The sequence below is a fragment of the Oncorhynchus gorbuscha genome, linkage group LG06, assembly GCF_021184085.1.
Source record: "Oncorhynchus gorbuscha isolate QuinsamMale2020 ecotype Even-year linkage group LG06, OgorEven_v1.0, whole genome shotgun sequence".
Taxonomy (NCBI): domain Eukaryota; kingdom Metazoa; phylum Chordata; class Actinopteri; order Salmoniformes; family Salmonidae; genus Oncorhynchus; species Oncorhynchus gorbuscha.
The window spans coordinates 70,712,426-70,735,293 of record NC_060178.1 but is presented as its reverse complement, the minus strand read 5'-3'; the positions used below and the strand labels follow the sequence as shown (position 1 = coordinate 70,735,293).

Genomic DNA, 22,868 nt, shown 5'->3' with positions numbered 1-22,868 from the left:
GTTTTGGCCTTTCTAGGGAGTTTTTCCTAGCCACCGTGCTTCTACACCTGCATTGCTTGCTGTTTGGGGTTTAAGGCTGGGTTTCTGTACAGCACTTTGAGATATCAGCTGATGTACGAAGGGCTATATAAATACATTTGATTTGATTTGATTTGATGATCGCGCCACAGGGTGCAGATTGAGAGGGGCAGGAGGGAAAAGAAGGGGGAATAGAGGTTGACTCACTGTAGGACACAGAATAGTGCTGGCATTCCCATATTATGTTACAGTCGCTATACACAACCAGAGCAAAAAGCATCCTGAGTTGATTTAACCAAAATGTGAATAATGTGTAAAGGGCAATTCCGCAGTCCTGGAATTTAGATGATACCAAGGGGCCAGGTTTCGGGTCTAGAAGCAAGGATCAGTTTTGCTTTGTTACTGCAGTTTAACTGAAGCCCATCCACAGACATTTCCAAAGACAGCCACGTAGGGAAGTAGATTTAGAAAATTGCTAATAAGACACTTTAGTCATCACTTTTGTGCACAAATCATCCATTGAATTATTCAAATAATTTTCACTGAGGCAGAATTATTTTTCATCTCTCACAGCCAAATACATTAACATTTTATTTTCATCCAATGTCTGCCTTGTTTTTGGATGATGTGAGATGTCATAGCTTCTCGCGCTGCTCCTTGTGCACACTGAGTGCTATTGTGCATGTGATGTTGGTCCGTATAAACCGGATGCAAAATGGATATCCTGTTAGTGATACCTTCATGCACCAATCCCTTTAGCGGGATCGATTTGACAACATCCAGTGAAATTGCAGAGCACCAAATTCAAACTACAGAAATATCTATATTCAAGGTTCACAAAAATATAAGTGTAATACATCAAAATAAAGCTTAACTTCTTGTTAATCCAGCCGCAGTGTCATATTTCAAAAGGCTTTACGGCGAAAGCATACCATGCGATTATCTGAGGACAGCGCCCCGCCTACAAACACATGAAAATCATTTTCAACCAGGCAGGTGGCGACACAAAAGTCAGAAATAACAATATAATAAATGCCTTACCTTTGAAGTTCTTCTTCTTTTTGCAATCCCGAATGTCTCAGTGACACAATGAATGGTCATTTAATAAAATAAATTCCTTCTTTATATCCCCAAAATGTCAATTTATTTGGTGTGTTTGATTCAGAAATACACCGGTTCCAACTCGCCCAACATGACTACAAAGTATCTAATAAGTTACCTGTAAACTTGGTCCAAATATTTTAAACAACTTCCTAATCCTACCTCAGGTACCCTAAAACATAAATTTAAGGAATACCTAGGATAGGTTAAGTAATCCCTCTCACCCCACCCCCCTAAGTTTTAGATGCACTATTGTTAAGTGACTGTCCCACTGGATGTCATAAGTTGAATGCACCAATTTGTAAGTCGCTCTGGATAAGAGCGTCTGCTAAATGACTTAAATGTAAATGTAAATGTAAATAACTGATCAAATTTAAGATGGGATAAATTGTTTCCAATACTGGATAAAAACAGCAGGAAGCGCTTTCCAGTTCACACGCATCAAACAGTAGAGTCCACCTGGAGTGACACTTACAAAGAATAGCCATACTTTTTCATTTCTCAAAATAAAAACATTGAACAATTTCTAAAGACTGTTGACCTCTAGTGGAAGCCATAGGAACTGCAACCTGGTTCCTATTAAATAGGTCTTCCGATAGAAACCCATTGGGCAATACTATGCCTTCAATTGTTTTTGTCCTCAGGGTTTCGCCTGACAAATCACTTCTGTTATACTAATATACATTATTGTAACAGTTTTAGAAATGTTAGAGTGTTTTCTATCCAAATCTACCAATTATATGCATATCCTAGCTTCTGGGCCAGAGTAACAGGCAGTTTACTTTGGGCACGCTTTTCATCCGGACGTAAAAATACTGCCCCCTATCCCTAAGAAGATTTAAACTTAAAAAAGGCAGAACATTTACCGCACTATTCAGTTCAAATGTATTTCTAATACATTTAAAAAAACTTTTCTGGAAGATGTGATCTAAGACCCCTTTACTTATTCCACATTTTTTTAATTGAAAATGGTTAACAAATGTGTATATGCTTTAATTTTATAAAAATGTATAGACTAGCTATCATTTGATACCCAATTTGATATAATCCTGTGAACTTCACGTTGGTGCTCATGGGTCCCTTTACATGGAAATGACCTAACCTCAATCGATTAAATATTTGAACAATGTGTAACCTCAATTGATGAAATATCTAACTATATTTAATATATATGACATGAGAGAGAGATAATCACACTATTCCTATAAATTAGTGGCCAAGAGTCTTAATCTGCTGAGCAGGTTTAGCACCACTGTTTGGACCACCACTGGAGCTAGCTTCATTTCTAATGGGGACCTGCTGTGCTACTGTGGTCCTGCTGGACCCCCCAGTCCTCTGATTTTGGCTGATGGTTCAAACATCAGAGTGCCAGGGAAGTCAGCTTGAGTGACATTTGTTTGAAATATGATCCCAGATTCTCAGTCTATTCAACCAGCCTTTTTCTCCACATTTTTGGGGTAGATTATGAGGCCCGCTCTGCATCCTAGCTGAAGCCCGCCGGTGTGAAATCCCATTTCCTCTGGTGCAACGTGCCGTGACTAAGACCTTCTCCACATAAGGGACTTCTATAGAGGAGAGAGAGGGGAAAGAGAAGAGAAGGTGTGTAAGGGCAGAGGGAAAGAAGAGAGAGGTGAAGAGAGTCAGGAGTAAAGAGAGGAAGAAGATGCAGAAAGGTAAAAAGGGAGAGTGAGAGAAGTCAAGAGAATGATAATAGGACTAAGAAATGAGCAGTGGAGAGATCACAGGAGAGAAAGTGTTTGTGTGTGTGTGTGTGTAAGGAGGCAGACCGGCTGGAGAGGTGTCTAAGGTGCCCGAACAGGACGCTGGTTAACAGTTGCAAATTGCTTTATTTATTTATTTATTATTTATTTTCAAGCAAAGGTGAATGTCTTGGTATAGTACCAGAAATCTGAAAAATCAACATGTTAATAAATGAGAAAAAATGAATAAACTTCAAATTACCTCAATAAATATGATAAACTCATTGATAAACTTAATCCTTGCACTGCGTTTGACTAGCCGGAAGCCCAGCCTGCCCTCTGGCACTCCAGCTCTAACTGGACCTGCTCTTATATCATGCAGATGTTGAACAAACCAACATATCAAATAACTTCAACATTCACCAGTTTACATGTTACATCATTATGATTTTCATATGTAAATCTTTATAATTTAAATAATGTTGACAAATAATATCAAACTTCATAATGGTCTATCTGTAAATACACAGGATCACATTTCACTATTAGTTTATTGGTTTATTTGGATCCCCATTTTCTTTTTTGCGGAAGCAACAGCTATTGTTCCTGGGGTCCACTACTGACTTGGACTAGCCCACCATCAACAGTGGTGGGAATCCATTCATAAAAAGGGGTTGAATGCACCATCACTTTCTTTACAACACGCAGGACGAGACAAAGCGAATGGAATGCACATCAAGGTAAGTACACAGCTCAGCCTCAGCGATCAGACATTCACATACAGAGCACAACATAATGACTTCATAATATTAGGTGATCAGTCTAACAATGGACGACAGATAAAATGTGTTGTCTGTTCTGTTACATCTTGCTGTGTGCCCAGGCTCCAAACACGCATATGGCGCTCTGCTGCACATTACACACATCTGCTCAATAAACAATGAAATAGTAACTTGTATTTCGGGATCATTTCTAATGAATGGTGATGAGGATGAGAACTGTTACAGTGTGGAAGACTGTTCAGTTGGGACATAAGTATGGATCAGATATTGTATGTTCTTTATCTGTTTTCTATCATGGTTCCCTGCTTTCCTTACCTTAAATAACACATCATCCATTGATGACCACCAACCTCCATTTTATGGGCACATCTTCAATCGTTATTTATAAAAATGTTCATCTGATGTACAAAATTGCCTTGCAATTCATCCTTTGAATAGCATACCGAAAGCAAAAAGGTCAAGAGTACAAATCAATACTTCAAACTTTAACGTATTAATTTGTACTCTAGGCCTCTTTGCTTTTAGGTGTGCTACGCTTTGAATTCAACAACAAGTAGTATAATCAGAATGCAAACTATTTTAGCTGTAATAATTTTACCTGCTCGCCGGCACATTATTATACTCATTCCAAGAGGGATTTTCCTTTAGAGAAATGAATTTGTCTGCTAATCGTTTTTTGTCTCCAACTCTGCGTCTTGTTGTTTTAAATGTCAACCGATGTTTGTGAGATTCAAAACGAGAAGTGTGAGCATAGAAATTTGGCTACTACTTGTTCACTTTAGCATACAAAAACTGCCCCAATCATGCCTTTTCAGATGGGGGCATTGTGAGGTGTTTTTTTACATACCCCGACATCCTCTAGAATCTCTTGTAACAATCTCTTGTGAAATGATACGACAAACAGTTGGGCTACTAGCTTGATTATTGTCCTAGATGATGGATGTGTAAACATAAAGTGAATCAAAATTGGAATTTTTATTGAAACCAACATTTGTCTCTCTCCCTCCCTCTCTTCCTCTATGCAGAACATTCTGAACAACCTGGACCACTGGAGCCAGCTGACCTGGAGGATGACGACCTCCTGCTGGATGTGAACCTCCCTGAGGCAGGCTCTCTACACAATGGTGAGAGGACAGACAATAGTGGCTCCAGGTGCAGTCACACACAGTGTTTATTGACCTCGACCTTCACCCTTCCCCAGGCTTGGTGCTCTTTAATAATATGATTGGTTCAGGAGAGCCCTAATCATTACACTGAAAGCCTAATCACTGTGATCAGATCCGGTCACCTTTTGAATGTAGCTCTTCATTCCACTGTGTAATTGTAATCATGTTTCCTTTCCATGTTATATCTAATCATGACACATTCCCTAGCCCTATAACAAGTGCTGATTAGGTAACAAGATAAAGTAATTCCATGTATCGTTTTGGTAAATATGCTTTTATTCTCAGAAACAGCATAATTGTCTGAATTTATGGGTGTGGATGGGCATGCATTTAATTACTATTTATCGGACATCGACCGTGAATCGTGGGTAATGAAGTCTCTCAACTGTATTGTGAATGCAGTGCTGACAATGCTATTCATGGGTAATGTAGTTCTTTCTACTGCTCCAAATAGACTTTGCCCAGTGTCAGACCACTGACCAGTCTTGCCAAGGGATTGCTAACAAGGGTCCCTTCATGACCCCAAAACGCACAGACAAACCAAAAGCTTATGTAGTCTTCACACACACACACACACACACACACACACACACACACACACACACACACACACACACACACACACACACACACACACACACACACACACATTACTGGGGCAGCTGCCCTTTAATTAGAACTAGCTAATGAAAGACTATATAAACAGTCACAGCCTTGTTTTTCTGTTTACAGAGTGCTAGGAATGTTCTAGGAATGTTCTAGGAATGCTAGGAATGAACAGGAATGTTCACTCTGAAAGAATGTGAATCCAACAGGCATACTTTTCTCCTCCTTTTTGGGAAGAGCCTGTATTTATAGTCCTGTATGTCATAGCGAAGGGTCGTAGCTAAGGGAGAGGAGAGCAGAGAGAGGGTCCAGCCAAGCTCAGCCGTTTGGGGCAGGCCTAGAGAGAGGGGAGGAAGGGAGGGAGATTTAATGTTGCATAGTCTTAGGCTCACTCTCCTCCCCTTCCACCCTCCTTTCCATTGACACGCAGGCTGTGCCAGCCAAGCAGGAAGGGGAAAGGAAGAAGAGAGAAGGGAAAGGGAGGCCCTGCTATTTTATCCAGCAGGCAGGCTCTAGCTCCAATGACAGGAGAGGCCCAGTGGTCTCTTCCCTCCCTCCCCGAGCTGGTGACACCCAGCCTGGCCACGAACACAGCCACCCCAGCCTCTCCCTCCCTCTCTGGCCCCAGCTCCTAGAGAGTTTCTCAGAAAACAGGGTGGATGAGTTTCTCTAGCCCTTTAAACAGCTGACTGACACTTTAGCCCACACTGTTTTCTCACACTTTCTTATATGTGGATTTCAGTTTTGTACTGTTGAGAACGTGTTTATGGATGTAGCAGAGAGTCTTGGAATGTAGCTGAGCTGACCATTTGGACAGGGTCGTCATCAGTTGCGGTATGTGGAGAGAGGCTGGATAAATTATTTCTTGAGTCCTCAGCTGAAGAAAGTGGCCGACTTTCTGTATTCTGTGTCCTTTGTTTTGCACCACATCATGGTACAACTGCAGTAAGATTCAGTTATTTAAAGACGGGCAATCAATTTTATGCAGTCTGTCTTTTTGATGTTGTCTCGGTTCATTAATGGCTTGTTTGAATAGTGTTGCCAAATATTTATGTCCCTTCCTTTCTTGCTCTGTTTGAAAGGGAAATTGCGTGTCTGTCTGTGTTTTGTGGGTGAGTACGAGTTTGTTAAACTTCTCTCTTGATGTTTTCCCCTGAGAGTCCTACTGACTGTCGGCCTTAGCTTGAGTCTAGAACTGCCGTCTTTGGTTTGATGTCTTATTCAGTACAAATCATACTTCAAGCAATGGAGCAATGTGTGAATGTTTTATGAGATGAAGAACTGCTTAAAGAATCCTTATTTTGCTATGTGATTGTATTCTGACTTTCTGAGTGTGTGTGCTTGTTTGTGGGTAGGTGTGCGTGTAGGAACAAATAGATGTCCTCTAAAAATCTAAAGAAATCAAGTTGTCACATGCTTCTCAGGGTTCTACACAAGCTTTTTCCACTGGTGCTTTTCCAGTTGGCAGCAGCAGCACATAACTTGGTTGCACCAATTTTTATATAAACAGTGCCTTTGGAAAGTGCCTTTTTCCACATTGTTACGTAACAGCCTTATTCTAAAATGGATTAACTAAATACAAATCCTCAGCAATCTACAAACAATAACCTGTAGTGACAACATGAAAAAGGTTGTCATTTAGGGAAAATTATGAAAACTTTAATAAAATACCTTATTTACATAAGTATTCAGCTCCTTTGCTATGCTATTTGTTGATTATCGTTGAGATTTCCTTGAGATTTCTACAATTTTCTTCCGGCGCCGAAAGAGATGGCCGCCTCACTTTGCGTTTCTAGGAAACTATGCACATTTGGTTTTTTATGTGTTATTTCTTACATTGTTACCCCAGGAAATATTAGGTTTTATTACATACAGTTGGATATAAGAGCAACGTCAGCTCACCAACGTTACGACCAGGAATATGACTTTCCCGAAGCGGATCCTCTGTTTGGTCCACCACAATGGATCGGCAGAAACCGACAGAAACAAACATCTCTCTGGAAAGAAGCAGGGCAGGGGGGTGTGTCTTATGATTAACGAGACGTGGTGTGATCATAACTACATAAAGGAACTCAAGTCCTCTTGTTCACCTGACATAGAATTCCTTACAATCAAATGCTGACTGCATTATCTCCCAAGAGATGTCTCTTCGATCATAATCACAGTCATGTATATCCCACCCAAATCAGACACGTCGATGGCCCTGAAAGAACGTCATTTGACTCTATGTAAACTGGAAACCACATATCCTAAGGCTGCATTTACTGTAACTGGGGATTTTAACAAGGCTAATCTGAAAACAAGGCTCCCTAAATATTATCAGCATATCCAATGGCAAAACCCTGAATCATTGTTATTCTAACTTCCGCATGCATATAAAGCCCTCCCCGCCCTCCTTTCAGAAAGTCTGACTACGACTCCATTTTGTTTCTCCCAGCCTATAGAAAGAAACTAAAACATGAAGCGCCCATGCTCAGGTCTGTTCAACGCTGGTCCGACCAATCGGATTGCTTCGAGCACATGGACTGGGATATGTTCCGCATAGAGTCGGACAATAACAATGATGAATACTCAGATTCGGTGAGCGAGTTTATTAGAAGTGCATCGGTGATGTTGTACCCACAGCGTCTATTAAAACATTACCCAACCAGAAACCGTGGATTGATGGCAGCATTCGCGTGAAACTGAAAGTGCGATCCATTGCTTTTAATCATGGCAAGGTGAACGGAAACATGACCGAATACAAACAGTGTAGCTTTTCCCTCCGCAAGGCAATCAAACAAGCTAAGCGTCAGTATAGAGATGAAGTAGAGTCGCAATTCAACGGCTCAGACACGAGAGGTACGTGGCAGTGTCTACAGTCAATCACGGACTATAAAAGGAAAACTAGCCCCGTCGCAGATCACAATATCTTTCTCCCTGAGAAATTAAACTTCTTTGCTCGCTTTGAGGACAACAAAACCAAAACCAACCCAAAACCTGCAGGCTCTCCTTCAATGCAGCCAAAGTGAGTAAAACATTTAAACGTGTTAACCTTCGCAAGGCGTGTCCTCAGAGCATGCGCAGACCAGCTGGCTGGTGTGTTTACGGACATATTCAATCACTCCTTATCCCAGTCTGCTGTTCTCACATGTTTCAAGAGGGCCACCATTGTTCCTGTTCCCAAGAAAGCGAAGGTAACTGAGCTAAATGATTATCGCCCCGTAGCACTCACTTCTGTCATTATGAAGTGCTTTGAGAGACTAGTCAATGACCATATCCCCTCCACCCTACCTGAAGCATGGGAGAAACTCCCCAAATGCAGGTGTGTCAAGCTTGTAGCGTCATACCCAAGAAGACTCAATGCTGTCAAAGCTGCTTCAACAAAGTACTGAATACTTATGTTGTTACGAATCCCTTTTGGCCCGACAGTCTAGGGGGGATGGTAATGAGACCCGTAACATAACTCATGCAAATTATTATTGTGACAAAGTAAAAGTGTGCACGAAATAACCACGACAACAGAAATCTACCGTCAAACTCTAGGTTTATTTATAAACACACGGTAATAGGGGGAGCAGGAAAAGGGGCTGAGCTGGACCCAAGGAAAGAAACGATAAATATACAAAAACACACCCCTAAGCGAGACTAGCCTACTTTAACAACAACTAACTAACTAACCAAAAATACAGTGGGTGGTCCGCCCAGTTCTACCTAGTGTATTTAACAAAGTTCACCTACGGGTAGTGTATGCCCATGGGCGACTTGTCTTGGTTTCCCCTTTTCCCACCAGCAAACAAACAAACACCATAACCAAAAACAATACTCACAGGTGATGACAAAGTGCTATGGAGGTGCTTTAAACAAAAGGTTAAGACACAAAGCGAGAGTGAAACACAGAGACCTACAGACATGGCATTTACAGAGAGATTGAGATTGAGCTGACCTGAGCTGAGCTGAGCTTTTGAACAAACAAATGATGGGGTTTTTAAACCATGGGGAAGGAACTGTGATAGGTCAGGAAATAGGAGGAGGTGTGTCTTCTGATTGATGATTGATTGTTGACTGATTGGGGAGTGATGGTTTTCACCTGTGAGGGGAGAAGGAGAGAAAAGAAACACACAGGATACACACACACACAGGATAACTGTATCCGTAACATTTGTACATGTGATATTTCAGTTGTGTGTAGATTGATGAGGGAAAAAAACATTTTAATCAATTTTAGAATAAGGCTTTAACGTAACAAAATGTGGAAAAGTCAAAGGGCCTGAAAAGGCAATGTGTGTGTGTGTGTGTATATTTGTTATTTCACACTCAATTAGTATTCGGTAGCATTGCCTATACATTGTTTAACGTTTCAGGTAGCCTTCCACAAGCTTCCCACAATAAGTTGGGTGAGTTTTGGGTCATTCTTCCTGAAAGAGCTGTTGTAACTGAGTAAGGTTAGTAGGCCTCCTTGATCAAACACGCTTTTTCAGTTCTGCCCACAATTTTTCTATGGGATTGAGGTCAGGGCTTTGTGATGGCCTCTCCAGTACCTTGACATTGTTGTCCTTCAGCCATTTAGCCACAACTTTGGAAGTAAGCTTGGGGTCATTGTCCATGTGGAAGACCCACTGGTGACCAAGCATTAACTTCCTGACTGATGTGTTGAGATGCTGCTTCAATATGTCCACATACTTTCCTACCTCATGATGCCATCTCTTTTGTGAAGTGCACCAGTCCCTCCTTGCAGCAAAGCAACCCCACAGAATGATGCTGCCCCCCGTGCTTCACGGTTGGGATGGGGTTCTTCGGCTTGCAAGCCTCCCCCTTTTTACTCCCGACATAACGATGGTCATTATGGCCAAACAGTTCTAGTTTTGTTTCATCAGACCAGAGGATATTTCTCCAAAAAGTATTAGCTTTGTCCCCATGTGCAGTTGCAAACCATAGTCTGGCTTTTTTATGGCGGTTTTGGAGCAGTGGCTTCTTCCTTGCTGAGTGGCCCTTTATGGTTATGTGGATATAGGACTCATTTTTACTGTGGATATAGACACTTTTGTACCGGTTTCCTCCAGCATCTTCACAAGGTCCTTTGCTGTTGTTCTGGGAATGATTTTCACTTCTCGCACCAAAGTAATTTCATCTCTAGGAGACAGAATGCGTCTTCTTCATGATCAGTATGATGGCTGTTTTGTCCCATGGTGTTTATACTTGTGTAATATTGTTTGGAAAGATGAATGTGGTACCTTCGGGCATTTGGAAATTGCTCCCAAGGATTAACCAGACTTGTGGAGGTCTACATTTATTTTCTGAGGTCTTGGCTGATTGTTTTTGATTTTCTCATGATGTCAAGCAAAGAGGCACTGAGTTCGAAGGTAGGCCTTGAAATACATCCACAGGTACACCTCCAATTGACTCAAATGATGTCAATTAGCCTTTCAGAAGCTTCTAAAGTTGTGACATCATTTTCTGGAATTGTCCAAGCTTTTTAAAGGCACAGTGAACAGAAGTATGTAAACTTCTGACCCACTGGAATTGTGATTCAGTGAATTATAAGTGAAATAATCTGTCTGTAAACAATTGTTGGAAAAATTGCTTGTGTCATGCACAAAGTAGATGTCCTAACCGACTTGCCAGAACTGTAGTTTGTTAACAAGAAATTTGTGGAGTGGTTGAAAAACGAGTTTTAATGACTCCAACCTAAGTGTATGTTAACTTCCGACTTCAACTGTACATACACACACACACACATTGATAATGACCTGGCCTGTGTCCCATAATGTGCCTGCATTCCATACAAAATTCAACATTCAGGTAAATTTGCCTGTGGCGCACTGGGCCAGTGCCAACTGAAATCTACTGGCACAAATTTAAAAAAAATCTGACCACAAAGCAAATGATGGGTGCATAATTTCAATAGCAGGTGATTTTAGATTTAATTTGCGGTCTGAGAAAATAATCTATACAGGGTTCATACAGACATTTGAAAGTGAGATTCAAGGGCTTTACAAGCACTTAAATTGTAATTTAATTAAGGACCTACATTTTATATGTAATTGTTGTAATAGCCTATAGATTTTTAAAAAACTCCCCCCAATATGTATGCAAAAAAGTATGCATTACCACTTTAAGAATGCATTTTTTATAATCTATCCTAAATGGTATTAAGTTTGATTTTCACCTTATTTTTTACATTCTAAAATGTCAGAGTAATGTGAGCATCGGGGGGGGGGTGTAAAGTGTTGGTTACATTTTTTTATTTGTATTTTTTTGTGGGGGGGGTGTTCAAGGTGAGGAAGAGGATTATTTAAAGCTGGTTCCACGTTTGGGGTGTCAGGACAGAGAAGAGCTTGGTCTGGGCTTAGCAGGAACTGCCCTCCCGTAATGGTGGGATGACCAAAAGACCTGAGGTGGCGGAGTGCTCAGATTGGGGTGTAGGATTTGAGCATAGCCTGAAGTTAGTGAGGGGCAGTTCCTCTTGCTGTTCTATAGGTAAGCAGCATGGTCTTGTAGTGGCTGCGAGCTTCGACTGGAAGCCGGTGGAGTGTTTTCAGAGGAGCGGTGTGACATGAGAGAAATTGGGAAGGTTGAAAACCAGGCAGGCAGAAGCATTCTGGATAAGTTGCAGGTGTTTGATGGCACAAGTGGGGAATTGTTCAGTGTCATCCACATAGCAATGATAGGAGAGACCATGTGAGAATATAGGGACAAGTTACTTGGTGACTAGAGAGAAAAGGGCCTAGAACCAAGCCATGAGGGGACACTAGTTGTGAGAGTACGGAAAAAAAGAAAGAGGTCAAGGCGTAGGGTAGTTCTGTGTGAGTGAGACCAGAGTCAATAAGCTGAGTGAATGAGTAGCAGATTTTTTTCAAAGTGGTTGACAAAGTCGCCTGGACTATATGATTTTCGTGGGTTGACATGTTGAAATTATTGCTTGATGTCTTTCACAGAAATCTGTATATCAACAGCTGGTATGGTGTCTATACTGTCCAAGTCCACTTTCTGCTGTGATGTAAAATCACAAAAAGTCAACCTAAATAGAAACTGTTAAAATACTTTGGAAAAGCAAGGTCATTTGACAGTCATCCAATGTCTCTTTGGTTTGTAGCCTATGATGGTTTGTAGCCCTTGCCAGGATTTCTTACGGTCCTTGAAAATGTTTTCTAATTGGTCTTTGTACTCTGCTTTGCACTGCTTAAATATTTTTAAGTTGCCTCTGTTATTTTTCCTTTCCTCTTTACTGCCACCTGATTTATTATTATATTATTATATTACATTTACATTTACATTTAAGTCATTTAGCAGACGCTCTTATCCAGAGCGACTTACAAATTGTTGCATTCACCTTATGACATCCAGTGGAACAGTCACTGCAGATTATTGCAGATTATGCAGTTATCAGGAACCTGGCTCCATTTATCTAACAAAAGACCGTTTGTTCTCGCAACACCCTTTTCTCATTGCATTTACATTACATTTACATTTAAGTCATTTAGCAGACGCTCTTATCCAGAGCGACTTACAAATTGGTGCATTCACCTTATGACATCCAGTGGAACAACCACTTTACAATAGTGCATCTAAATATTTTAAGGGGGGGGGTGAGAAGGATTACTTTATCCTATCCTAGGTATTCCTTAAAGAGGTGGGGTTTCAGGTGTCTCCGGAAGGTGGTGATTGACTCCGCTGTCCTGGCGTCGTGAGAGAGTTTGTTCCACCATTGGGGAGCCAGAGCAGCGAACAGTTTTGACTGGGCTGAGCGGGAACTGTACTTCCTCAGTGGTAGGGAGGCGAGCAGGCCAGAGGTGGATGAACGCAGTGCCCTTGTTTGGGTGTAGGGCCTGATCAGAGCCTGGAGGTACTGAGGTGCCGTTCCCCTCACAGCTCCGTAGGCAAGCACCATGGTCTTGTAGCGGATGCGAGCTTCAACTGGAAGCCAGTGGAGAGAGCGGAGGAGCGGGGTGACGTGAGAGAACTTGGGAAGGTTGAACACTAGACGGGCTGCGGCGTTCTGGATGAGTTGTAGGGGTTTAATGGCACAGGCAGGGAGCCCAGCCAACAGCGAGTTGCAGTAATCCAGACGGGAGATGACAAGTGCCTGGATTAGGACCTGCGCCGCTTCCTGTGTGAGGCAGGGTCGTACTCTGCGGATGTTGTAGAGCATGAACCTACAGGAACGGGCCACCGCCTTGATGTTAGTTGAGAACGACAGGGTGTTGTCCAGGATCACGCCAAGGTTCTTAGCGCTCTGGGAGGAGGACACAATGGAGTTGTCAACCGTGATGGCGAGATCATGGAACGGGCAGTCCTTCCCCGGGAGGAAGAGCAGCTCCGTCTTGGCGAAGTTCAGCTTGAGGTGGTGATCCGTCATCCACACTGATATGTCTGCCAGACATGCAGAGATGCGATTCGCCACCTGATCATCAGAAGGGGGAAAGGAGAAGATTAATTGTGTGTCTGTTATGCAGGTGAATGAGGACCCAAAAGCGACTTGGCGAAAACAGAGTCTTTATTCCAGTAAAGGAAATATGCAATACTCCTAGACAAATCGGAGCGGTAAACAAAGCATAAAAAACTAATTCCACTCGTAGTGACGAGGACAGACTGGAGACTCGACCATAAACTGTAGGTTGCCTCGGGAAGGCACCGACCGTAGCAGACTCAGACACCTGCTCACACGCAGCATCTGAGGGAAACACGACACGACAGGGCGAGACAAAGACACAGCACGGTGAACAATATACAAGGATCCGACAGGACAGAAACGGAAGACAAGGGGAGAAATAGGGACTCTAATCAGAGGGCAAGATACGGAACAGGTGTGAAAAGATTAGATGATTGATTAGGGGAATAGGAACAGCTGGGAGCGGGAATGGAACGATAGAGAGAAGAGAGAGAGGGAGGGAGAGAGAAAAAAGGGAACGAACCTAATAAGACCAGCAGGGGGAAAACGAACAGAAGGGAAAGCAAAATGACAAGACAATATAAGACAAAACATGACAGTACCCCCCCACTCACCGAGCGCCTCCTGGCGCACTCGAGGAGGAATCCTGGCGGCAACGGAGGAAATCATCAATCAGCGAACGGTCCAGCACGTCCCGAGACGGAACCCAACTCCTCTCCTCAGGACCGTAACCCTCCCAATCCACTAAGTATTGGTGACCCCGTCCCCGAGAACGCATGTCCATGATCCTACGTACCTTGTAAATAGGTGCGCTCTCGACAAGGACGGGGGGGAGGGAAGACGAACGGGGGTGCGAAGAAAGGGCTTGACACAGGAGACATGGAAGACAGGATGGACGCGACGAAGATGTCGCGGAAGAAGCAGTCGCACAGCGACAGGATTGACGACCTGGGAGACACGGAACGGACCAATGAACCGCGGAGTCAACTTACGAGAAGCTGTCGTAAGGGGAAGGTTGCGAGTGGAAAGCCACACTCTCTGGCCGCAACAATACCTAGGACTCTTAATCCTACGTTTATTGGCGGCTCTCACAGTCTGTGCCCTGTAACGGCAAAGTGCAGACCTCACCCTCCTCCAGGTGCGCTCACAACGTTGGACAAACGCTTGAGCGGAGGGAACGCTGGACTCGGCAAGCTGGGATGAGAACAGAGGAGGCTGGTAACCCAGACTACTCTGAAACGGAGATAACCCGGTAGCAGACGAAGGAAGCGAGTTGTGAGCGTATTCTGCCCAGGGGAGCTGTTCTGCCCAAGACGCAGGGTTTCTAAAAGAAAGGCTGCGTAGTATGCGACCAATCGTCTGATTGGCCCTTTCTGCTTGACCGTTAGACTGGGGATGAAACCCGGAAGAGAGACTGACGGACGCACCAATCAAACGACAGAACTCCCTCCAAAACTGTGACGTGAATTGCGGACCTCTGTCTGAAACGGCGTCTAACGGGAGGCCATGAATTCTGAACACATTCTCGATGATGATTTGTGCCGTCTCCTTAGCGGAAGGAAGCTTAGCGAGGGGAATGAAATGTGCCGCCTTAGAGAACCTATCGACAACCGTAAGAATCACAGTCTTCCCCGCAGACAAAGGCAGACCGGTAATGAAGTCTAAGGCGATGTGAGACCATGGTCGAGAAGGAATGGGAAGCGGTCTGAGACGACCGGCAGGAGGAGAGTTACCTGACTTAGTCTGCGCGCAGTCCGAACAAGCAGCCACGAAACGGCGCGTGTCACGCTCCTGAGTAGGCCACCAAAAGCGCTGGCGAATAGAAGCAAGAGTACCTCGAACGCCGGGATGACCAGCTAACTTGGCAGAGTGAGCCCACTGAAGAACAGCCAGATGAGTAGAAACAGGAACGAAAAGAAGGTTACTAGGACAAGCGTGCGGCGACGCAGTGTGCGTGAGTGCTTGCTTAACCTGTCTTTCAATTCCCCAGACTGTCAACCCGACAACACGCCCATAAGGAAGAATCCCCTCGGGATCAGTAGAAGCCACAGAAGAACTAAAGAGGCGGGATAAGGCATCAGGCTTGGTGTTCTTACTACCCGGACGGTAAGAAATCACAAACTCGAAACGAGCGAAAAACAACGCCCAACGAGCTTGACGTGCATTAAGTCGTTTGGCAGAACGGATGTACTCAAGGTTCTTATGGTCTGTCCAAACGACAAAAGGAACGGTCGCCCCCTCCAACCACTGTCGCCATTCGCCTAGGGCTAAGCGGATGGCGAGCAGTTCGCGGTTACCCACATCATAGTTGCGTTCCGATGGCGACAGGCGATGAGAAAAATAAGCGCAAGGATGAACCTTATCGTCAGACTGGAAGCGCTGGGATAGAATGGCTCCCACGCCTACCTCTGAAGCGTCAACCTCGACAATGAATTGTCTAGTGACGTCAGGAGTAACGAGGATAGGAGCGGACGTAAAACGTTCTTTGAGAAAATCAAAAGCTCCCTGGGTGGAACCGGACCACTTAAAACACGTCTTGACAGAAGTAAGAGCTGTGAGAGGGGCAGCAACTTGACCGAAATTACGAATGAAACGCCGATAGAAATTAGCGAAACCTAGAAAGCGCTGCAACTCGACACGTGACCAAGGAACGGGCCACTCACTGACAGCTTGGACCTTGGCGGGATCCATATGAATGCCTTCAGCGGAAATAACAGAACCGAGAAAAGTAACGGAGGAGACATGAAAAGAGCACTTCTCAGCCTTCACGTAGAGACAATTCTCTAAAAGGCGCTGGAGTACACGTCGAACGTGCTGAACATGAATCTCGAGTGACGGTGAAAAAATCAGGATATCGTCAAGGTAGACAAAAACAAAGATGTTCAGCATGTCTCTCAGTACATCATTAACTAATGCCTGAAAAACAGCTGGCGCATTGGCGAGACCAAACGGCAGAACCCGGTACTCAAAATGACCTAACGGAGTGTTAAACACCGTTTTCCACTCGTCCCCCTCTCTGATGCGCATGAGATGGTAAGCGTTACGAAGGTCCAACTTAGTAAAGAACCTGGCTCCCTGCAGAATCTCGAAGGCTGATGACATAAAGGGAAGCGGATAACGATTCTTAACCGTTATGTCATTCAGCCCTCGATAATCCACGCAGGGGCGCAGAGTACCGTCCTTCTTCTTAACAAAAAAAACCCCGCCCCGGCAGGAGAGGAAGAAGGCACAATGGTGCCGGCGTCAAGAGACACAGACAAATAATCCTCGAGAGCCTTACGTTCGGGAGCCGACAGAGAGTATAGTTTACCCCGAGGAGGAGTGGTCCCCGGAAGGAGATCAATACTACAATCATACGACCGGTGAGGAGGAAGGGAGTTGGCTCTGGACCGACTGAAGACCGTGCGCAGATCATGATATTCCTCCGGCACTCCTGTCAAATCGCCAGGTTCCTCCTGAGAAGTGGGGACAGAAGAAACGGGAGGGATTGCAGACATTAAACACTTCACATGACAAGAAACGTTCCAGGATAGGATAGAATTACTAGACCAATTAATAGAAGGATTATGACATACTAGCCAGGGATGACCCAAAACAACAGGTGTAAAAGGTGAACGAAAAATCAAAAAGGAAATAGTCTCACTGTGGTTACCAGATACTGTGAGGGTTAAAGGTAGTGTCTCATATCTGATACTGGGGAGATGACTACCATCTAAGGCGAACATGGGCGTAGGCTTCTCTAACTGTCTGAAAGGAATGTCATGTTTCCGAACCCATGCTTCGTCCATAAAACAACCCTCAGCCCCAGAGTCTATCAAGGCACTGCATGTAGCACCCGAACCGGTCCAGCGTAGATGGACCGACATAGTAGTACAGGATCTTGATGGAGAGACCTGAGTAGTAGCGCTCACCAGTAGCCCTCCGCTTACTGATGAGCTCTGGCTTTTACTGGACATGAATTGACAAAATGTCCAGCAAGTCCGCAATAGAGGCACAGGCGGTTGGTGATCCTCCGTTCCCTCTCCTTAGTCGAGATGCGAATACCTCCCAGCTGCATGGGCTCAGTCTCTGAGCCAGAGGAGGGAGATGGTTGCGATGCGGAGCGGGGAAACACCGTTAACGCGAGCTCTCTTCCACGAGCTCGGTGACGAAGATCTACCCGTCGTTCTATGCGGATGGCGAGAGCAATCAAAGAGTCCACACTGGAAGGAACCTCCCGGGAGAGAATCTCATCTTTAACCTCTGCGTGGAGTCCCTCCAGAAAACGAGCGAGCAGCGCCGGCTCGTTCCAGTCACTAGAGGCAGCAAGAGTGCGAAACTCTATAGAGTAATCCGTTATGGATCGATCACCTTGACATAGGGAAGCCAGGGCCCTAGAAGCCTCCCTACCAAAAACTGAACGATCAAAAACCCGAATCATCTCCTCTTTAAAGTTCTGGTAATTGTTAGAACAATCAGCCCTTGCCTCCCAGATAGCTGTGCCCCACTCTCGAGCCCGGCCAGTAAGGAGTGATATGACGTAAGCAACCCGAGCTCTCTCTGTAGAGTATGTGTTGGGTTGGAGAGAGAACACAATATCACACTGGGTGAGAAAGGAGCGGCACTCCGTGGGCTGCCCTGAGTAACAAGGTGGGTTATTAACCCTAGGTTCCGGAGGCTCGGCAGTCCAGGAAGTAACAGGTGGCACGAGACGAAGACTCTGGAACTGTCCAGAGAGGTCGGAAACCTGAGCGGCCAGGTTCTCCACGGCATGACGAGCAGCAGACAATTCCTGCTCGTGTCTGCCGAGCATGGCTCCTTGGATCTCGACGGCAGTGTTACGAGCGTCTGTAGTCGCTGGGTCCATTCTTTGGTCGGATCCTTCTGTTATGCAGGTGAATGAGGACCCAAAAGCGACTTGGCGAAAACAGAGTCTTTATTCCAGTAAAGGAAATATGCAATACTCCTAGACAAATCGGAGCGGTAAACAAAGCATAAAAAACTAATTCCACTCGTAGTGACGAGGACAGACTGGAGACTCGACCATAAACTGTAGGTTGCCTCGGGAAGGCACCGACCGTAGCAGACTCAGACACCTGCTCACACGCAGCATCTGAGGGAAACACGACACGACAGGGCGAGACAAAGACACAGCACGGTGAACAATATACAAGGATCCGACAGGACAGAAACGGAAGACAAGGGGAGAAATAGGGACTCTAATCAGAGGGCAAGATACGGAACAGGTGTGAAAAGATTAGATGATTGATTAGGGGAATAGGAACAGCTGGGAGCGGGAACGGAACGATAGAGAGAAGAGAGAGAGGGAGGGAGAGAGAAAAAAGGGAACGAACCTAATAAGACCAGCAGGGGGAAAACGAACAGAAGGGAAAGCAAAATGACAAGACAATATAAGACAAAACATGACAGTGTCGTCTGCATAGCAATGATAGGAGAGACCATGTGAGGTTATGACAGAGCCAAGTGACTTGGTGTATAGCGAGAATAGGAGAGGGCCTAGAACAGAGCCCTGGGGGACACCAGTGGTGATCATTGCAGACGTGCTTTGTAGACTGGGATGAGCTGAACCATGTTATGATTGGGTAGTGCCTTGGATAAATACACACCTGGGATGTTAGCAAAACAGAGGTTCAGAAAGGCTTCATTTCGGGTAGGACATGTAACATATTACTGATATATGATGGTAAGTGTTCAGATAGATTGCACATGTTAAATTCTCCCAGGATCAGCTTTAGTGCTTCAGGTGACTGTCTCAGCCTGGGATACAAGGTCGTGAATCAAGTCGGCAGCTATTTGGGTGTCAGCGTGGGATACGGAAACAATAAAAAATTGGATCTGATTTATTTTCCCATGGCAGGTAGTATGGCCGTAGGTTCAGAGCAAGGAGTTCAATGTCTTTATTACAGACATTGTGCTTAGTTGTAGTATGGGCAGGATTGCAATAGTTCTCATGGATGATTGCACAAACCCCACCACCATATCTTACCAGAGTCGATGTTTTGATCCATTCTAATAATTGTGGAGCAATGCAGCTCCACAACGGAGTTGGGATCCTGTTCCGTAAGCCAGGTCTCAGATGGACAGATCAAGCAGGATTGTCAGTACTCTCAGAGGTATTTGGTACAAGCCCATAAGTACCTAGCAAAAAGACAGTACTAGACCACAACAGATTAAGACAAACAAATGATACTTATCACTCCTGGAGATATCAGGAGTCCTCTAGCTACAGAAAGAAGCGCAAAACCCTTCAATTGAAATGTCAGGAAATGAAAACGCCTACGTATCTCATAAAATGTTATGATAAATGAAATCACGGAATAATTATATTAGACTTCTAAATTTGCTACCATAACTTCAATGACTTTTCAAGGATCAAAGCGCCTGCTTCCGCCATCAAGCTGTACCGGAGCGCCAAGTCTGGGACTAAAAGCCTCCTGAACAGCATCTACCCCCAAGCCTTAAGACTGCTGAACAGTTACTCAAATGGCTACCCTGACTATTTGCATTGATCCCCTTTTTATTTGCAATAACTCTATGCTGGACTCTACCCACACATACTACACTGACATTCCAACATACAGTTACGTCATTTAGCAGACACTCTTATCCAGAGCGACTTATAGGAGCAATTAGGGTTAAGTGCCTTGCTTAAGGGCACATTGACAGATTTTTTGTTAATTTGACTCAGGGATTCAAACTAACAACCTTTCAGTTACCGGCACAACGCTCTTAACCACTAGGCTACATATACACACATATACACACACTACCTACGCTCACACACAAAACACACACACATGCATATTGATGCCACACATGCACACTCACATAAAGACACGTTTAAAAAACTTTCACACTCTTCCCAAATGCTGTTGCTACTCTGTTTATTATCTATCCTGATTGCCTCGTCACTTTTATCACTACCTAGTACATGTACATACTGTACTACCTCAACTACCTCGTGCCTCTGCACATTGACTCAGTACTGGTACTCCTTGTACAGTATATAGTCTCGTTATTGTTATTTTTTTGGGTTACTATTTCCTTTAACACTTTTAGCAACTTTTCCTTACTTTTTAACTCTGCATTGTCGGGAAAGGGCTCATAAGTAAGCATTTCACTGTAAAGCCTACACCTGTTTAATTCAGGGAATGTGACAAATTACATTTGTATTTCATATTCAAGGTAGGCTATTCCATGATGACTGAATTGTGCATTGCAAATATTCAACCAAGACTTTGAATTTAATTGGTTTGCATACCCATTCTTGCCTTAGCATTTACTGGTAGATATCATAACTTTGAAAATGTTTCCTACCGCTGTCGGGTTTCTCTCCACACAACAACCAGCTGTTTGAGAGCTGTGCGCTATTCTGCCCGACAGATTACCTATAGACTATATGTGTGCTGCGTGCGTGATTAATAATCAACATAACGAACAAACAGCTTCTGGAATCTATCTGTATTTGTTGTAAATAAATGATTTAGCCTGGATTAAAAACACCATTTTTTTTCACTGGCCCAAGCGGGTTTCCAAAACCTCCCCTGCATGTTGAGCCCTAACACACACAGACATGGGTATTCCCGTGCCGTTGTTGCCTCTTCAGAAAGTTGATTTAATTTTGGTCAATTGCATATTACTGTTTGAATAAATTCTGATGATTAAAAAAAGCGAATTGTGAACAAAAAAGGAATGGGACCAGGTAAAAATAAATATATAGATATATTTTTTGAGCAAATCAAATCAAAATTTGTGTTGCACTGCCAAGTCAAATGGTCGCAAATGCAACTGTTTTGGTCACAGTATCGAACCCAGGTGTAGACTAACAGTGAAATGTTTATCATTTTCCAACAATGTAGGGATAAAGATAAGATCATGGGGCAATATTTGTTTGTGTGTGTCCAGGAGTCTGTCTACATGCAACATATAGTACCACTGCCCCCAGACACACACACACACACAAACACAAACATCTTAGATTCTAAGCTAACTCTTGGATGACCGCGACCTCTCTTTCTCTCTGTGAAGACCCTAACGGGATGTCCCATTTTGAACGCTCAGAGAGGGGGGGACGACAAGGTCACTGGAGGAGAAGGCAGCATCACTGGAATGGACCGGATCACTTCCACAATGACACCAGGTGAGAATAAGTAGCTATCCTACAGCATGAAAATGGTAAAAATACCAAACATAACATAATATGCTAGGTGTGCTATATTTAAGCAATAAGGCACGAGGGGGTGTTATATATGGCCAATATACCATGGATAAGGGCTGTTCTTATGCATGATGCAACGCAGAGTGCTTGGATACAGTCCTTAGCTGCGGTATGTTGGCCATATACCTCTAACCCCTGAGGTGCTTTATTGCTATTATAAACAGGTTACCAATGTAATTAGAGCAGTAAAAATAAATGTTTTGTCATGCCTGTGGTATATGGTCTGATATACCACTGCTGTCAGCCAATCAGCATTCAGGGCTCGAACCACCCACTTGATAATCGTGAATATGAAGCTCCAGGGTGAAATGATTTACAAAAAGCCAGAGTGCATTTTGTAAATGACTTAATTTGCCCATTTACACCTTGTCAATGTGGCAAATATAAATATCTGACTGCCTCTCTCCCCCCCCACTCCCACTCCCAGGGATCCAGTGTTCCAGCAGTATGATGGTTATGCTGGCCCTGTGGGGTTCAGGGTAGGCCCCCAGCCCTTTCTTCCCGTAGGGAGACACAATGGACACACGGGGGCGCTGGACGAGCTCACACTCAAACATATGGCCCAGGACTGCAGCTCAGTGAAAAACCAGCTGCTTACACTCAAGAGTTTATTACAGGTAACACACACTCCCTCAAAGGCTCGAATGTATTCCCCGGGAACTCAATGTAATTCCAATCTAATCACTCTGTTGAGTTGAGATATGACTAAGCAAGTGGAAATCATATCTTGTAACTGTTGTCAGCTCCTTTTACAATTAAATAGATTTAGCATCCAATAAAATGTAACTTTAGTAGAATAACTATTATGTCAAGGTTTGAGTTTACACTTCGCTAGACGAAGGCTGCTGATGTTGTATCAAGCAGTAGCTTTATAGGAGTTTATCACACATCCAGGTGGGAGAAGGC

At 44.0% G+C, this 22,868-nt stretch overlaps 1 protein-coding gene across 2 annotated transcripts in view; it reads left to right on the top strand.

The window, feature by feature from the left end:
• LOC124038282 overlaps positions 1-22,868 on the top strand; it is a 139,715-nt gene that overhangs the window by 89,332 nt on the left and 27,515 nt on the right. Inside the window, exons 3-5 of one of the 2 annotated variants that reach the window (XM_046353946.1) lie at positions 4,627-4,725; positions 21,773-21,884; positions 22,390-22,579. In XM_046353946.1, the coding sequence (XP_046209902.1) occupies positions 21,784-21,884; positions 22,390-22,579 (291 nt within the window). In that variant the 5' untranslated portion in view covers positions 4,627-4,725; positions 21,773-21,783. Of the gene's footprint in view, positions 1-4,626; positions 4,726-5,972; positions 6,208-21,772; positions 21,885-22,389; positions 22,580-22,868 lie in introns of those variants that run through there. The other variant, XM_046353945.1, reaches the window with a different exon arrangement.